Source organism: Trichosurus vulpecula, chromosome 2 (genome assembly GCF_011100635.1).
Source record: "Trichosurus vulpecula isolate mTriVul1 chromosome 2, mTriVul1.pri, whole genome shotgun sequence".
NCBI lineage: Eukaryota > Metazoa > Chordata > Mammalia > Diprotodontia > Phalangeridae > Trichosurus > Trichosurus vulpecula.
The window spans coordinates 19,640,648-19,655,733 of NC_050574.1; the positions used below are offsets into that span (position 1 = coordinate 19,640,648).

General features: G+C 44.9%; 1 protein-coding gene across 1 annotated transcript in view; it reads right to left on the reverse strand.

The window, feature by feature from the left end:
* Positions 1-283: 283 nt before the first annotated feature.
* Positions 284-15,086, reverse strand: part of TMEM201 (transmembrane protein 201) — a 56,909-nt gene continuing 42,106 nt past the window's right edge. Inside the window, exons 9-11 of the mRNA XM_036743095.1 lie at positions 12,097-12,396; positions 10,983-11,120; positions 284-3,223 (exon numbers count right to left, since the gene is read on the reverse strand). Coding sequence (XP_036598990.1) covers positions 3,126-3,223; positions 10,983-11,120; positions 12,097-12,396 — 536 coding nt within the window. The 3' untranslated portion in view covers positions 284-3,125. The remainder of the gene's footprint in view (positions 3,224-10,982; positions 11,121-12,096; positions 12,397-15,086) is intronic.

The window sequence follows — 15,086 nt, forward strand, 5'->3', positions numbered from 1 at the left end:
TTTGTCAGCCCCCAGATTTGATAGGAATTTCTGACCCTTACCTCTCCCTTCCTGGAGCATCTCAACACATTCCCAGACACAGGAGAAACCTCCATCCCCCATGGCTGGGAGCTTCCCTTCCCAAACCAGAAGCATAAATAAATGCAAACACACTGAGATTTTTATTTCAAAAGGTATACCATAGACACTTTTTAATTTCCTTTTTTATAAAGAAAAATAAGGTCTTTTTTGCTTGAAACACAAAACAAAACTCCAAACCAGCTGGGAGATGCATGTCCTAGTTGCCATGCCCCCACCCCCCACCCCAATACACAGTTTGACACCACCCTAAAGCACATGCCCCACTAATAATGTTGAGTGAAGAAAGCTCGGGAGAGGGTCATGTGGCTGGCGGTTTGGCTGCCTGGCTTCCCCATCGAGGAGCCCCTTGCAGAGGCCAGATGAGCTGGGCTGGGGAGGAAGGGGAGGCTCTCCTCTCAAGGCAGCTCCCGAGTCTTGAGGGGCGGGGGGATGTGGCTGCTCTGGCCCACCTGTGAGACTTCAGTACTATCTAGTCTCCCCACTCACTATTTCTTTGGGAAGGGAGCCAATGGGCCAACAGTGGGGGTGCTTGTGCTTAAAACAAACAAGCAAACAAAAACTTTACTGTTTGAGCTATTTTACTAAAAACTGAAAAAACCCACCTATTTTTAAAGTTCTAATTAGTTAGGACTGAGTGACATCAAACTCTTAGTGCACCAACTGCTTACTTGGGAAAGAGTGGGCTTAGGTCCAGATTGTGATTTCACTGGTTTGGGGAACTCCCTCCCCACCCAAGGAGATCAATTCCTCCGGAACTTAGTCTTAGAGAGTTGCTGGGGGTCAAGTGACTTGCCCAGGGTCATATCACCAGCCTACGTCAGTAGTAAGACTTAAAGCCAGGTCTTCCTAACTCAGGCTGCCTCTTAGCCCCCAAGTTAAGTTTGTAAAAAAGCAGATACTCCATCTCCCCAGGAGGTCTGGAGGCCCCAAAACCCCTGGAGGGCAGGAAGCAGGTTCAAAAATCTCAGATCGGGGAGGGGCAGGGGATTCCCTTAGGCCTCATTTGACTCCCTCAGCCACCGTCCTTCTCCCAACACTTGGTAAAAAATAGTAACAAAAAACCTTTCAAGAGTAAGAAACCTGAAGTCTCCTAGGACATAAGAGTCTAAGACATTCACTTTTCCCCAACACTTAACTGGTTAAAAAAAGTTTTTTTAGAAAAATAAAACAACTTCCTTGAACACAACTATACGTAAAGCTTGGCAGCTTCTGAAGACCCAACGCTCTCTCACTGCCACAAATTCATTCACACTGGGGGGGCTTCCTTCTAACCAGCACAATCCCATGAGCATAAACACCGTAGTTATGTGACGCGGACATGAACAAAATACATCCTAATCTTAACTCAAGCCAATGATGACGAGACCAACAGTTTGGCTCAGATCACAGACATGAACACAGACATGGACACGAGCCACATCTCTTCTACCAGGCACAGGCTCCCCAGAGAGTTCAAGCACCAGATAGCAAAAGGTACTTTCCCCTCTCAGAAACACTCTCAAACTCACCGGGGAGATGTGGCATGGAAAGGTCAAAAAAGGAGGGGGAAAAAAGTACAGATGGGCAAAACCACCATGCCACTAGTCACCAGAAAAAATGAAATGGGAAGTGGAAAGAGGCAGGTACGGCAGGGGAGGGGCAGGGAGGGTGGTGCCTCCAAGGTGAGCACTGAAGGCTGGAGGTAGCACCATCCGTCGCCTCTCATCATTTGGGGGAGAGGGTTCACAGTGAAGTCCCCCACTGACAGTGGGTGGGGAGAAAGAGAAGCTGTCCTGGGAAAAATCAGGGTACGAGGGAGGACACTGGATCTTAGCTTGCAGCCCTAAGTGACCCTCACCATCCACAGGCAGCAAAAGGCCCTACTGCTCTCCACAGGCCAAAGAAAATGTGGCCATGTGAAGAGAGCTGGGTCAGGGGCCCCAGGCAGAGGGACCTGGGCACGAGGGGACACAGGGAGGAAGTCTGACTGCTGAACAGGACTATTGTTGGGGGTGGGGTGGGAGGAGCCAGCATGCTAGCTGGGACAAAATGCAGAATCTTTACGGGCGCTGTTTGGCTGCTTGGGCGGTCCCCTAAGGGATGAGGGAGAGGGAGAGGGAGTGGGGACAGAAGCCCCATGTCCTGGTGGCAGAGGAAGGTGTTTTCTTGGCATAAAGCAGATTTCACCATCCCAGCAGGAGACAGCAAACAGAACCTGCTCACTCCAGGCAGACAGCAGAGGATGCTTGTTCTTAGGATGATGTGCTTCCCATCCAAGGGGCCTAAAATCCATAAACTTTTCTGGTTCTAGAAAGAAGCACCCCCACCCCATGTGCTTCCAAGAACCAAGGAGCACAAAGTGTGCCCAGCTGAGACCTCAGGAAGGTCCCGTCTCCTCCCTGCTCCCAAACCAAGCCCCATGTGAGCCAGCTTGATCTTGGGAAAGCTGTCCCTGGAGGGCAGGACAGCACGACAGTATGGCTGGTTGTGACTGGTGTCCCCATTGGGCCAGGGCAGGACCCTGCTACAGACTAGCATCCTAGCAGTGGTGCCACCCAGAGAGGGCCCTGAGGCAGGGCTCAGACCATGTGGTATCTAAGAGTCTGAGTCCTTGGGCAAAGCAGACACCTTGTCCAGAAAATGGGCAAAAAGAGAAGGGGGAGAGGAAGGGGGACTAAGGGTCCCCAATTTGTGTCAAGAGCTGGCTGGGTCTCTTCCATTTGAGATAGCTTGTGTTCTCTTTCCTCAGAAGCAGCTTCCAATCCTGAATACACCACACAGAGGCCACAGGGGTTTGAGAAAAAAGAGCCAGAGACATCAGCAGGGGAGGAAGCGGACTCAAGGTGAGGTCCTCACCACTCGCCCCGCTGTCTTTGGTGGTTGGGAAGCAACAAGCATTCGGCTGTAGAGATGAGAAAGGCCCACGGGGAGAGGAAGGGAGGGTGGGGAGGCAGCAGGATCCACAACAGCATGCGTCACAGACTCGGGGAGCTGCTGACCCCATGCCCCTCTTGCTGGCTGGGCAGTCTGAGCACAAGAGAGGCCCGGAGCTGGGGCAGCGGGGCTCAGCGGAGACTCTGGTACAGGTAGGCGGAAGTGAAGAGCACGTTGGCTGCCAGGCTCACCGCCAGGAGGCCTCGCACTACAGAGCTGCCAAAATGAGCTGAAAGGAGAGAGAAGGAGAGAATTGAAATGGGAGAAACTCAAGAATTGGAAATCAAACCCAACCTGTGCCTGCAGAAGAAGTCCTAGCACAGTGCCCCCGGCAGCAGCTGGCCGTCCAGCTAGCCTCTGAGGAAGAGGAGCCTCCCAGTCCACCCTGTCTTTGCAAGGAAGCCTTTCCTGACCTCGGGCCCAAATGGCCTCTTCGCAACTTCTGCCTGACTGCTCCTGGTTCTGTCCTCTCGACGAGCACAAGATGCCCAACATCTCTTCTAAATGATGCCATCCCCTTCCACGTCCCCTTCCTCCCCTGGACCCCCCAAGGCTTTTCTTCTCCAGGCTAACGATTTACAATTCCTTCAGCTAGTCTTCACGGCACAGGTTTGAAGTCCTGACCGTCCTGGCTGCCCTCCATGCCATCAACATCCTTTCTAAAATGAAGTGCCCAGAACGAAATAGAACTCTCCAGATCTGGCAGAATGTACAGCATGCCTATCACCTGTGCTTTTCTTAACATAGGGCCTGGTATACAGCAGGTGCCTAATAGATGATTGGTGCATTGCACTGGCTTGCTTTTAAAAAATAAATGTAATTTATTTGTTTCTAGCTCTCAACATTCACTTCCATAAGATTTTGAGTTTTAAATCTTTTCCCCCTCTCTCCTCCGCAAGACGGCATGCAGTCTGATACAGGCTCTACTTACACATTCACATTAAACATATTTGCACATTAGTCATGATGTAAAAAAGAATTAGAACTAATGGGAGGAACCACGAGAAAAAAGAAACAAAACAACAAAAGAAAAGGAGAGCAAATAGTGTGCTTCAATCTGCATTCAGACTCCATAAGTCCTTTCTGTGAATGTGGATGGCATTTTCTATCATGAGGTTTTTGGAGTTGTCTTAGGTCCTTACATGGCTGAGAAGAGCCAAGTCTGTAAGTCAGTCATTGCACACTGTGGCTGTTACTGCGTACAATGGTCTCCTGGTTCTGTTCCCCTCACTCAGCATCAGTTCACATAAGTCTTTCCAGGTTTTTCTGAAGTCGGCCTGCTCATCATTTCTTACGGCACAGTTTTATGCCATTACATTCATATACCACAACCTATTTAGCCATTCCCCAATTGATGGGCATCCCCTCAATTTCCAATTCTTGGCCACCACAAAAAGAGCTGCTATAAATATTTTTATACATGTCAGTCCTTTTCCTGTTTTTATGATCTCTTTGGGATATAGACCCAGAAGTGGTATCGCTAGGTCAAAGGGTATGCATGATTTCATAGCCCTTTGGGTACAGTTCTAAATTGCTCTTCAGAAAGGCTGGATCAGTTCACAACTCCACCAACAACGCCTTAGTGTTCCAATTTTCCCACATCTCCAACATTTATCACTTTCCTGTTTTGTCATGTTAGCCAATCTGACAGGTGTGGTACCTCGGCTGCATTTTGATTTGCATTTCTCTAATCGTGATTTAGGGCATTTTTTTCATATGACTGTAGGTAGCTTTAATTTCTTCCTCTGAAAACTGCCTGTTCACACCCTTTGACCATTTATCAATTGGGGAATGACTTGTATTCTTATAAATTCAACTCAGTTATCTATATATTTTAGAAATGAGGCCTTTATCAGAGACACTGGCTGTAAAAATTGAGCTTTCTGCTTTCCTTCTAATCTTGGTTTCACTGGCTTTGTGCAAAAACTTTTCAATTTAATGTAATCAAAATCATCCATTTTGCATTTCATGATGTTTTCTATCTCTTCTTTGGTCATAAATTCTTCCCTTCTCCATAGATCTGACAGGTAAACTGTTCCTTACTCTCCTAGTTTGTTTATAGCATCAGTCTTTATACTTATTTCATGTACCCGTTTTGACATTATCTTGGTGTAGGGTATAAGATGTTGGTCTATGCCTAGTTTCTGCCATGCTATTTTCCAGTTTTCCCAGAAGTTTTTGTTAAATAGTGAGTCTTATCCCAGAAACTGGAGTCTTTGGATTTATCAAATAGTAGATTACTATAGTCATTGACTATTGTGTCTTGTGTACTTACCTATTCCACTGATCCACCACTCTATTTCATAGCTAGTACCAAGGAGTTTTGATTGCTGCTTTATAATACAATTTAATTTAATTTAGGTAGAATTCTCATTTTTATTACATTAGCTCAGCCTAACCATGAGCAACTGATGTTTTTCTAATTATTTAGATCTGACCTTGTGTGGAAAGTGTTTGGAATTGTGTTCATCTAAGTTCCTGGGTTTGTTTTGGCAGGTAGACTCCCAAATGTTTTATAATGTCTACAATAACTTTAAATGGAATTTCTCTATCTCATGCTGTTGCACTTTGTTAGTAATATATAGAAATGCTGATGATTTATGTGGGTTTATTTTATATCCTGCAACTTTACTAAATTTGTTTATTATTTCAAGTAATTTTTTTTACTTGATTCTCTAGGATTCTCTATGTATACCATCACATCATCTAGAAAAAGGGTGATAGCTTTGTTTTTTCTCTGCCTATTCTAATTCCTTTAATTTCTTTGTTTTCTCTTATTGCTAAAGCTAACATTTCAAGTACAATATTGAATAATGGTGGTGATAATGAACATCCTTGTTGTCCCCCCACCAATCTTACTTCTAGGTTACCCCCATTACATATAATACTTGCTGTTGGTTTTAGATAGGCGCTACCTATCATTTTAAGGAAGATTCAATTTATTCCCCTGCTCTCTAGAATTTTTAATAGGAATGGGTGTTGTATTTCGTCAAATGCTGTTTCTGCATTTATTGAGATAATCATGTGATTTCTGTTAAGTTTTGTTATTGATATGGCCAATTATGCTGACAGTTTTCTAATACAGAACCAGCCTTGCATTCCTGGTATAAAACCTACCTGTTCATAGTATATTACCCTTGAGATAAATTGCTGTAATCTCTTTGCTAATATTTTACTTAAAATTTTTGCATCTATATTCATTAGGGAAATTAAGTCTATAATTTTCTTTCTCTGTTTTGGCTCTTCCCAGTTTAGCTATCAGCACCATATTTGTATTATAAAAAGAATTTGGTAGGACTCCTTCTTTGCCTGTTTTCTCAAACAGTTTATATAATATTGGAATTAGTTGTTTTTTAAACGTTTGACAGAATTCACTTGTACATCCATCTGGCCCTGGAGATTTTTACTTAGGGAGTTGATTGATGACTTGTTCCATTTCTTTTTCTGAAATGGGGTTATGCAAGTATTTTATTTCCTCTTCCGTTAATCTGGGCAATTTTTATTTTTGTAAACAGTCATCCATTTCACTAAGATTGTCAAACTTATTGACATACTGTTGGGCAAAATAGCTCCTAATTATTGTTTTGATTTCCTCTTCATTGGTGGTAAATTTACCTTTTTCATTTTTTATGCTGGATATTTGGTTTTCTTTCTTTTTAAAAATCAAACTAACCCAAGGTTTATCTATTTTATTGGTTTTATATTCCTTTCTATCCCCATTCAATTTTCTTCAGAGGTCAACCATATCTAACTTTTCTAAAATTCTATTCATGTCCTTAACTTCTTTTTGTTTATTTTGTGGTTAGATTTATCTAGTTCTGAGAGGGGGAGGTTGAGATCCCCCACCAGTATAGTCTTCTTATCTTTTTCTTCCTGTAACTCCCTTAACTTCTCTAAGAATTTAGGTGCTATACCACTTGGTGCATATATATATATATATATATATATATGTTTAGTAATGATATTGCTTCATTGTCTATGGTACCTTTTAGCGGGATGTACTTTCCTTCCTTACCTCTTTTAATTAGGTCGATTTTTGCTTTTACTTTGTCTGAGATCAGGATTGCTATCTCTGCTTTTTTTTTTACTTTAGCTGAAGCATAATATATTCTACTCCAGCCTTTTACCTTCATTCTGTATGTATCCCTCTGCTTCAAATGTGCTTCTTGTAAACAATATATTGTAGGATTATGGTTCTCAATGCACTCTGCTATCTGCTTCCACTTTGTGGGAGGGTTCATCCCATTCACATTCACAGCTATGACTACCTTCTGTGTCCTTCTCTTTATCCTATTTACTCCCATTTATGTTTTTCTCTCTCCTTTCTCCCTTTCCTTCCTCACTGGAGGTTTCCTTTCAACCACCACCTCCCTCAGTCCGCCCTCCCTTCTATCAGTCCCCTCCCTTTTCTTCCCCTTTCCCCTCCTACTTCCTATATGGTAAGTTAGATTTCTATACCTATGTTATTCCCTCTTTGAGCCAAATCTGATGACAGTAAGGTTCAGATAATGTTCTTCTCCATTCTTTCCCCTCTACTGTAATAGGTTTTTGTGCCTTTTCATGTGACGTACTTTACCTTTGTCTACCTCCTCCTGTCCTCTTCTCCTCGTACAATTTCTTTTCACCACTTAGTCACATCAAAATCAACTTACACCCATGCCTTCTGTTTATGTATACCCCTTTTAAATGTCATAACAACAGCACAGTTCTCAAGAGTTAAAAAGTGTCTTCTTCCCTTGCAGGGATGGATGAATGTAGTTTGCCCTTATTAATAATGTTACTTTTTTCTTTCCTGTTTTATCTTTTTATGCTTCCCTTGATTCCTGTATTTGAAGATCAAATTTTCTGTTCAGCTCTGGTCTTTTCATCAGGAAGATTTGGAAGTCCCCTATTTCATGGAATGTTCATCTCCTCCCCTGAAAGATTATGCTCAATTTCAATGGATAGTTGATCCTTGGCTGTAATCCAAGCTCCTTTGCCTTATGGAATATCATATTCCACGCCCTCTGATCTTTTAATGTAGAAGCTGCAAGGTCCTTTGTAATCCTGACTGCGGTTCCATGATATTTAAAATGTTTCTTTCTGGCTCCTTGCAGTCTTTTCTTTGCCCTGGTAGTTTTAGAATTTGGCCGCAATATTCCTTGGCATTTTCAATTTGAGATCTCTTTCAGGAGGTGATCAATGGGAGTCTTTCAATGATGATTTTACCTTCTGGTTGTAGGACCACAGAGCAGTTTTCCTTGATGATTTCCTTAAAGGTATTGTTCCAGTACTTTTTTTCATCATGGTTTTGAGGTAGACCAGTAATTTTTTAAATTGTCTCTCCTGGATCTATTTTCCAAGTCAAGTGTTTTACCAATGAGGTATTTTACGTTCTCTTCTATTTTTTTCATTCTTTTGTTTCTGTTTGACTAACTTTTGATATCACATTGAGTCATTAGCTTCCACTTGCCCAATTCTATTTTTAGTGAATTGTCTTCTTCTAAAGATTTTGTGCCTCCTTTTCCATCTGGCCAATTCCACTTTTTAAGGAGTTCTTCTCTTCAGTGAGTTTTTGTGCCTCCTTTTCCATCTGGCCAATTCTACTTTTTAAGGAGTTGTTTTCTGTAGTGGACTTTTTTTCCCCATTTGGCCAGTTGTATTTTTTTAAGGCTTGTTTTCTACAGTCAATTTTTGGACTTCCTTTTCCAAGCTATTGACTTTCTCTTGCATACCTTTCTTTTCCCAATTTTTCTTCTACCTCTCTTATTTGACTTTTAAAATCCTTCTTGAGCTCTTCCAAGAAAGCTTTTTAGGTTTGAGACCAGTTCATATTCCTTGTTGAGGTTTCAGTTGTGGGTATACTGACACTGTTATCCTCTTCTGAATTTGTGCCTTATCTTCCCTGTCCCCGTAAGAATAATCTATGGTCCTTGTCCATTTCTGCTTTTTGCTCATGGTGTTTGGCTGTTTTCTGGCTTTTAAAGTTGAGCTCTCCTGCTGGAGTGCAGGGAGCACTGACCCAAACTTCTTGTGCTGGGAGCCCGGGACCTGGTCATTGCCTTTGTGTGCTAGGGCCTCAGGGGCTGGTAGCTGGAGGCTGTAGGGGAATGGCAGCTGACCTGGTGCTGAGTTGGGGTCAACAACATTGGAGCTCTCAGGGTGGGGGTGGGGAGTCTGGCCCCTGGCAAATACCTGCTCATCCAGGATTTGCACTTGAATATTTGGCTGCTGGAGTATATCTGCCAGCCCGGAGCTGTGCTTCCTGGAATTGTGCTGAAGCATGGGGAGACTGGCTTCTGGAGGACACCAGTACACCTGGTGGTTTTCTGAACTGGTTCTCCTGCCTATGCTAAGGCACTTGGGGGTCCTGGTGTTGGTGCTTGCCTGCTCTACCACCCTGGGGCTCAGGATCTCCCCCTGGTTTACTGAGGTGTGGCTTGTTGCTGGCTTGCTGGGATGCCTCTTGTCCTGTACTGCTCCCCCTCCCACAGAGTGAGAGGGGCCTTTCCTGTTAGTCCCCCCAAGTTTCCTGGGTTACAAGACTGCTGTACCCTGTCTTTCTGCTGGTTCAGCTATTCCAGGGTTTTTTCTGGGGTGATATTTTCTGGGTTTTCAGAGGTCAATAAGGGAGGATGTGAGCAACTTACGTCTTACTCCACCATCTTGGCTTCCAGAGGCCCTGCATTGGCTTTCTTAACAGTCACACACTTACAGTCTCTTTCTGGTCTGCTACTGTCTAGCCATGAGTCCCTCATGTTGTATTTGTGATATTCACTTTGGGAACAGGAATGCAATCCTATTAAAGTTACTTATTAAGCATATCCCTGATAAACTTCATCTTATCAGATTCAGTGTAATGTTCTGCTCTGTCAAGATGTCTCCGGACTCTGACCTTGCCATCCCTGTATTTTATTATCTCTCCCCAGCTTTAAGTCATCTGCCAATTTTGTAAGCGTGCCACCTTCACCTTTATTCAAGACCCTGATAAAAATGCTAACATAGAACAAATGCAGAGCCCCTGGAGATCTCCTGCCAAGCTGACGTTGAGCTGTTAATTAACCAATAAGCATTGGCTCCTGACTGCTCCAAGTCTGGCTATTCTGAAACCACCTAATCACAGCAGGCCTAAGGCTTGCCATCTTCTCCAGTGAATGGCCTGTGAATTTGCCAAAAGGTTAGCTAAAAGCTAAGTGATCTCATTGGTGTTCCCCAGATCTGACGGTTTAGTCACTATCTTAACACAAGAAAATGGCTGTTCTGGTCCAGGGTTATTCACTCATTCTACGAGTTATTCTCTTTCTGGAGCATCTCAGGCTCTTGGGCTTTTCTCTGAACACAGTAAGTCCACTCAAAGCTTGCAGCCTTGACCCCCCTCAAAATATTAGTGGCACATGCAAACCTTCTTCCTATTAGCTAGCATGTGGAAGAAATCCACCACCTAACCCAGAACAATGCCCTGGACCCTGAAACAGGCTGAGCACCCAACTTCTATGTGAGGCTCAGCAAAGGTCCCAAGTCATAGGTTTAGAAAGCACCTTATTAGAGCACTAAAGACTCATGTGCTATGTGCGTGGGACACAAACACAAAAGAGAACAAAGTCCCTGCAGATCTCCACGAGTTGACACTCTACCCAGGGAAGTAACACGTACCCCCATGAATATCCCCTAAACAGATACAAGGCAGCACCAGCAGCTGGGGGCCTTAACCAGCAAAGCCTATGTGCAGGGGATGTGCTGAGGGGTGTGCTGAAGGAAACATTCCTCAGGCTAGGTTTATTAGCCTTAAAATACAAAGGCATCAACTAGAACAGAAGATCCTCAGGAGCAGGGGCTGCTCTGGCTTTGTCTTTACAAGCACAAGGCTGGGCACAGAGCAAGCACTATTACTAGACAGATGCTTGCTTAAGTTACCTGAACAAAGAAACGGGAGTTAGTAATATGCTCCTGCACACAGTCAGGGGCCCAGGAACACAGGGCCCCTCAGTGTCCCAAGGCAGGGCGCGTACCTCTCCAGCCCGCGGCCTCCTCCGGGCACCCTTTGGTAGTGGTGTCTACCACGCAGGCCGACGAGTTCGACGAGCCGTCCTCTTTTTTGATGGAGTGGTCACTGCAGATGCTGCTGTTCTCGATGCAGGACCGCAGGTCTAGGGACAAAGAGACACTTCACGAGGGGCACTGCTCCAACCAAGCGCAGGGGAGGCGAGGGGAAGCCTGACTGGTGCTGTCTGGCCACTTCCCATTACTCGGGGTCAAGTTTCAGGGGTGGGGGTGGGACCCAACAATCTATGGAAGGGGCCAATCCTGACACCTCTCACCCCCGCAGGAAAGCAAAAGCTGTTTGCTCACTCAAGGATCACTGCAAGGCAGCTGCATCTGGGGTGGTGAGCAGCAGCTTTAGAGTGACCACGCGGCCACCACAGGGAGCAGAGGAGGGAGGACCCTGCAGGCCACTGAAAATCATAGAAGGAAAAGAAAATGGAATCAGACCACGTTGGGACAGGAAACAACATCCTCACAAGATAACCTGAAGGGAATCAGACTCTGGAGGGCCGCCCAGGACCCAAGGCGCTCGCTGCAAATCTGGAGCCGGGAAGGCCTGCTACTCTATGTTCATTAAGTGGGCACCATTACAAAATCATCCAGGAGAACGTACGCTCCATGAGGCCAGGCCGTCTCAGTTTTGTCTCCATTTATCATGTGTCAGTGGCTGCCAGAGGGGTTTTATGAAAGTCTTGTTGAATTAAATTGCATGGGCTTGACAAGCTCAAAGGATCCCCTGCAGACAATCTGGTTTGACCAACAGCTCAACAGGAATCTCCTCCTCCACACACTGAGGTCATCCAGCCTTGGCTTGAGGGCTTTCAGTGACAGGGAGCTCATTACTCCCCAAGCCAGCTCATTAGTTCTTCCTGCTATCAAGGCCCTTCCTCCAAGCCAGGGACCATGGGAATCATCACCTCACCTCAAAACCAATGCCACCACTAGCCCCCCAGCTTCCCATGGGTCTCTTACCCAAAGATGGGCCAAACCTGTTGTTCCGTACGTAACTTGTCAAGCTTTAAAGGGGCCCGGGCCCAAGGCTTCTCTCACCTCTTCCAGTCTGATGGGGAAAGGACTTACCACGCATGGTCTGGAGACCCTGTGCAGGTTGCCTCTTGCTAGGAAATCGAGAGAACTCTGGGCTGAGCAGACTGCCATCAGCAGGGCTGGGCTCATCGGAGCTGCTGGGGGTGTGGGGGGTCTCCCCGGGGGATGGGAAAAGCAGAAGCTTCTGCCCCTTCAAGTTGAGGCGGGCTGGGCTGATGAGTGGCCGGCGGAGGCGAAGGGAACCGGAGCTAGAGCCCACAGACTCTGCCACGGAGGGAGCTGGGGAAGGGAGAGGGGATGGCACACCGCTCCCAGACAGCAGAGTGAAGTAATCTGGAGAAGAAACAAGGAAGGGGCTGGTCATGAGAGAGAAAAACTGGGCCTTTATTAGCTGGGACAAATAAAAGCACGGCTGGAAACTGACATCCAAGGGAGAAGAGAGGTTTTCCTGCCAGCATTGTGGATATAAGGAGAAGCAAGCAGGGAATCCTGGTAACCTAGAATCACAGAATACCAGGGTTGGGAAGGACCTCAGTGGCCATCCAGACCAGCCTCACACAACGCATTTGACAAGTCGTTCATCAAGCTGCTGTTCTGAGGGGCAACCCATTACTCCCAAGGGCCTATTCCACTGCTGGACAGCTCTCACCGTTAAAACTTTTTTTTCTGATTCATATATGCAAATGGATCCTCCATCTCATGAACTTAGGAGTCCAATCCAATGATAAGATTGCAGTCTATTCAACACAGGCCTCATCTACCCCTTCACCATTCACCAAGTACCATGCCCAGCATATCCAGAGCACTTAATTAACCCTTCTCACCCGGGTTGCCCACCTACCACCCCTCGGCCTCTCCCCAGGCCTTCCCATCCTTCATTTCCCTGAGCATGGGCCTTCTTCCTGTTCTCTGGCTTCCTTCCTGATGCTGGGTCACAGAGCCCACTCACGCTCACAGCTGTGCCTCCGTTACTCTCTTTGTGATGCTCATTTTCCATTCTTTGGAGACGGTTGTGTTTCTTGTTGCCACAAAGCAACAGTGGTAGAATTTTAGTATGAAAAAGATAGGTCCCAGAGCACTAAAATAAAGCACGCTACCCCACCTCCTGACAGAGTGGATGGATTTCAGGGGCAAAAGAATATACGTTTTTCTTCACAGCTAATGTGTCTTGGTTACAAAGAGGCATCTTTGTTACGTGGACTCTGGGATGGGTTGGAAGGGAGAAGAAGGCTAGGTACAAGAGGAAGAAGGGGGGAAGAAGAGAAGAGAGATATCATTAAATCATTTGGTTTAAAAACAAATGCAGAGAAGTACGGAAGGCTGGCCAGAAAGAATCAGACAAGCAGAGGAGCTTTGAAAGTTACATCTTGATGATACAACGTATTAAACGCAGTCATGAAGACCCGAGTTCAAATCTGGCCTCAGGCACTAGTGTGATCTTGGTAAGTCATTTAACGTCTGCTTACCTTAGTTTCCTCATAAAGTTCCCACAGGATGGGGATAATAATAGCACCCACCTGCCAGGTTATTTTGAGGATAAAATGGGCTATCTGTAAAGCACTTTGCAAACCTTAAAGTGCTATGAAAATGCTAGCTATTGTTATGTTGAATTTATTATATATTTTAAAAGAAAAGCAAGATATACATAGGAGATTTACAGAATCATATACGATCCTCTTCTACTATGTATATGGAAGTGCCCGTTTTATTCGATGTGTTAAGGTCAAGGTAAAAATGAAAAAGATAAATAAGTGCTTAATAAAAGTCTGTTAAATTGGATTACTGAATTGAAGGTAGAGATAAAGATGGATCTCTGTTTTGGAAGAAATTTGGGGTTGTTAAAAAGAGTTTTTCAATTTTTAAGATGTTTTAAAACATTTTTATTTAAAGTTTTGAGTTCCAAAGTCTATCCCTCCCTACTTCCCTCCCTTTCCTCCCCGCTCCCTGAGATGGTAAACAATCAGATATAGGTTATACATGTGCAATTAGAAGGTGGGATTTTAGCCAGGACCTAAAGAAAGCCAGAGAAAGTGGGCCACCACAAGAGACACTCCGTAACAGACCAATCATCTTTACCATCACACAATTTACTGAAAGACATATAAAATATGAGATCTTATCGTGCCTATTTGAAAATGCATTTGGCTTGGCAGAGCAAAACATGATATTAGAGGTTCTCCTTCAACAAGATGTCTCTCTCTGTCAAGATATTCAAGATCCTCAGGCAAGGCATAAGACGTATGTACTCATCATGTTACCCCAGGACACTGCAGAACTTCCAGGAAGATGTCAATAATCACTAAAAAGAGCGTGGCCTGACCATCCACACAGGAAAGATCAAGTTGATGAAGAATATCTGTTGCCCAGATTATGACACGCAGTTGGACACCTTATAGAACTTGACCACCATCACGCATATCTGGAAACGTCCAGTATAAATGCGCATCAAGTTGGGTCTTCATACCCATCCTGCCCTCTAGCCCTGATCTCCTGTGTGTGCGCTTGGTCCAATTCAGCTGCTTTCCCTATCTTTGTTCTCATTACTGCCACTTTTAGCTCATCGCCAAGAATCCAAGCGTGGTGCCTCTACTGTCCTAGTGGTAAAAAGTTCGCTGTTTTTAAAAACGATCTTTGCGGACCTCTCCCGTTCTTTTCCCATTTGTTGTCCTTCCATTTTTACCTTTAAACAGCCTCAAGATGAAAGCTTAAATTAGTTCTACCTTTCCCTGCTTCTCTTTGCTTTATGAAGCAATACTACTCCCTATTTTCCATCCTTTTTCTTCATGGTACATAATAAATGCTTAATGAATTCTCATTCCTTCCTCAATTTTCACTGTTCTAGTCGATGAATTCTGGAAGCTCTTCCACTTCCAATGCTCTTCCTCTGACCTGGGTCTCTCTCTCCTCCAGCCTCAGGCATAACTGTAGGAGATAAGCCAGGAAGCATCCCCCTCTCCTCTCCCTTCCCCTACAGCTTTGTGGCTACCAGAAAGGAAGGGCCAGGGAATACACTTGCTGGGATT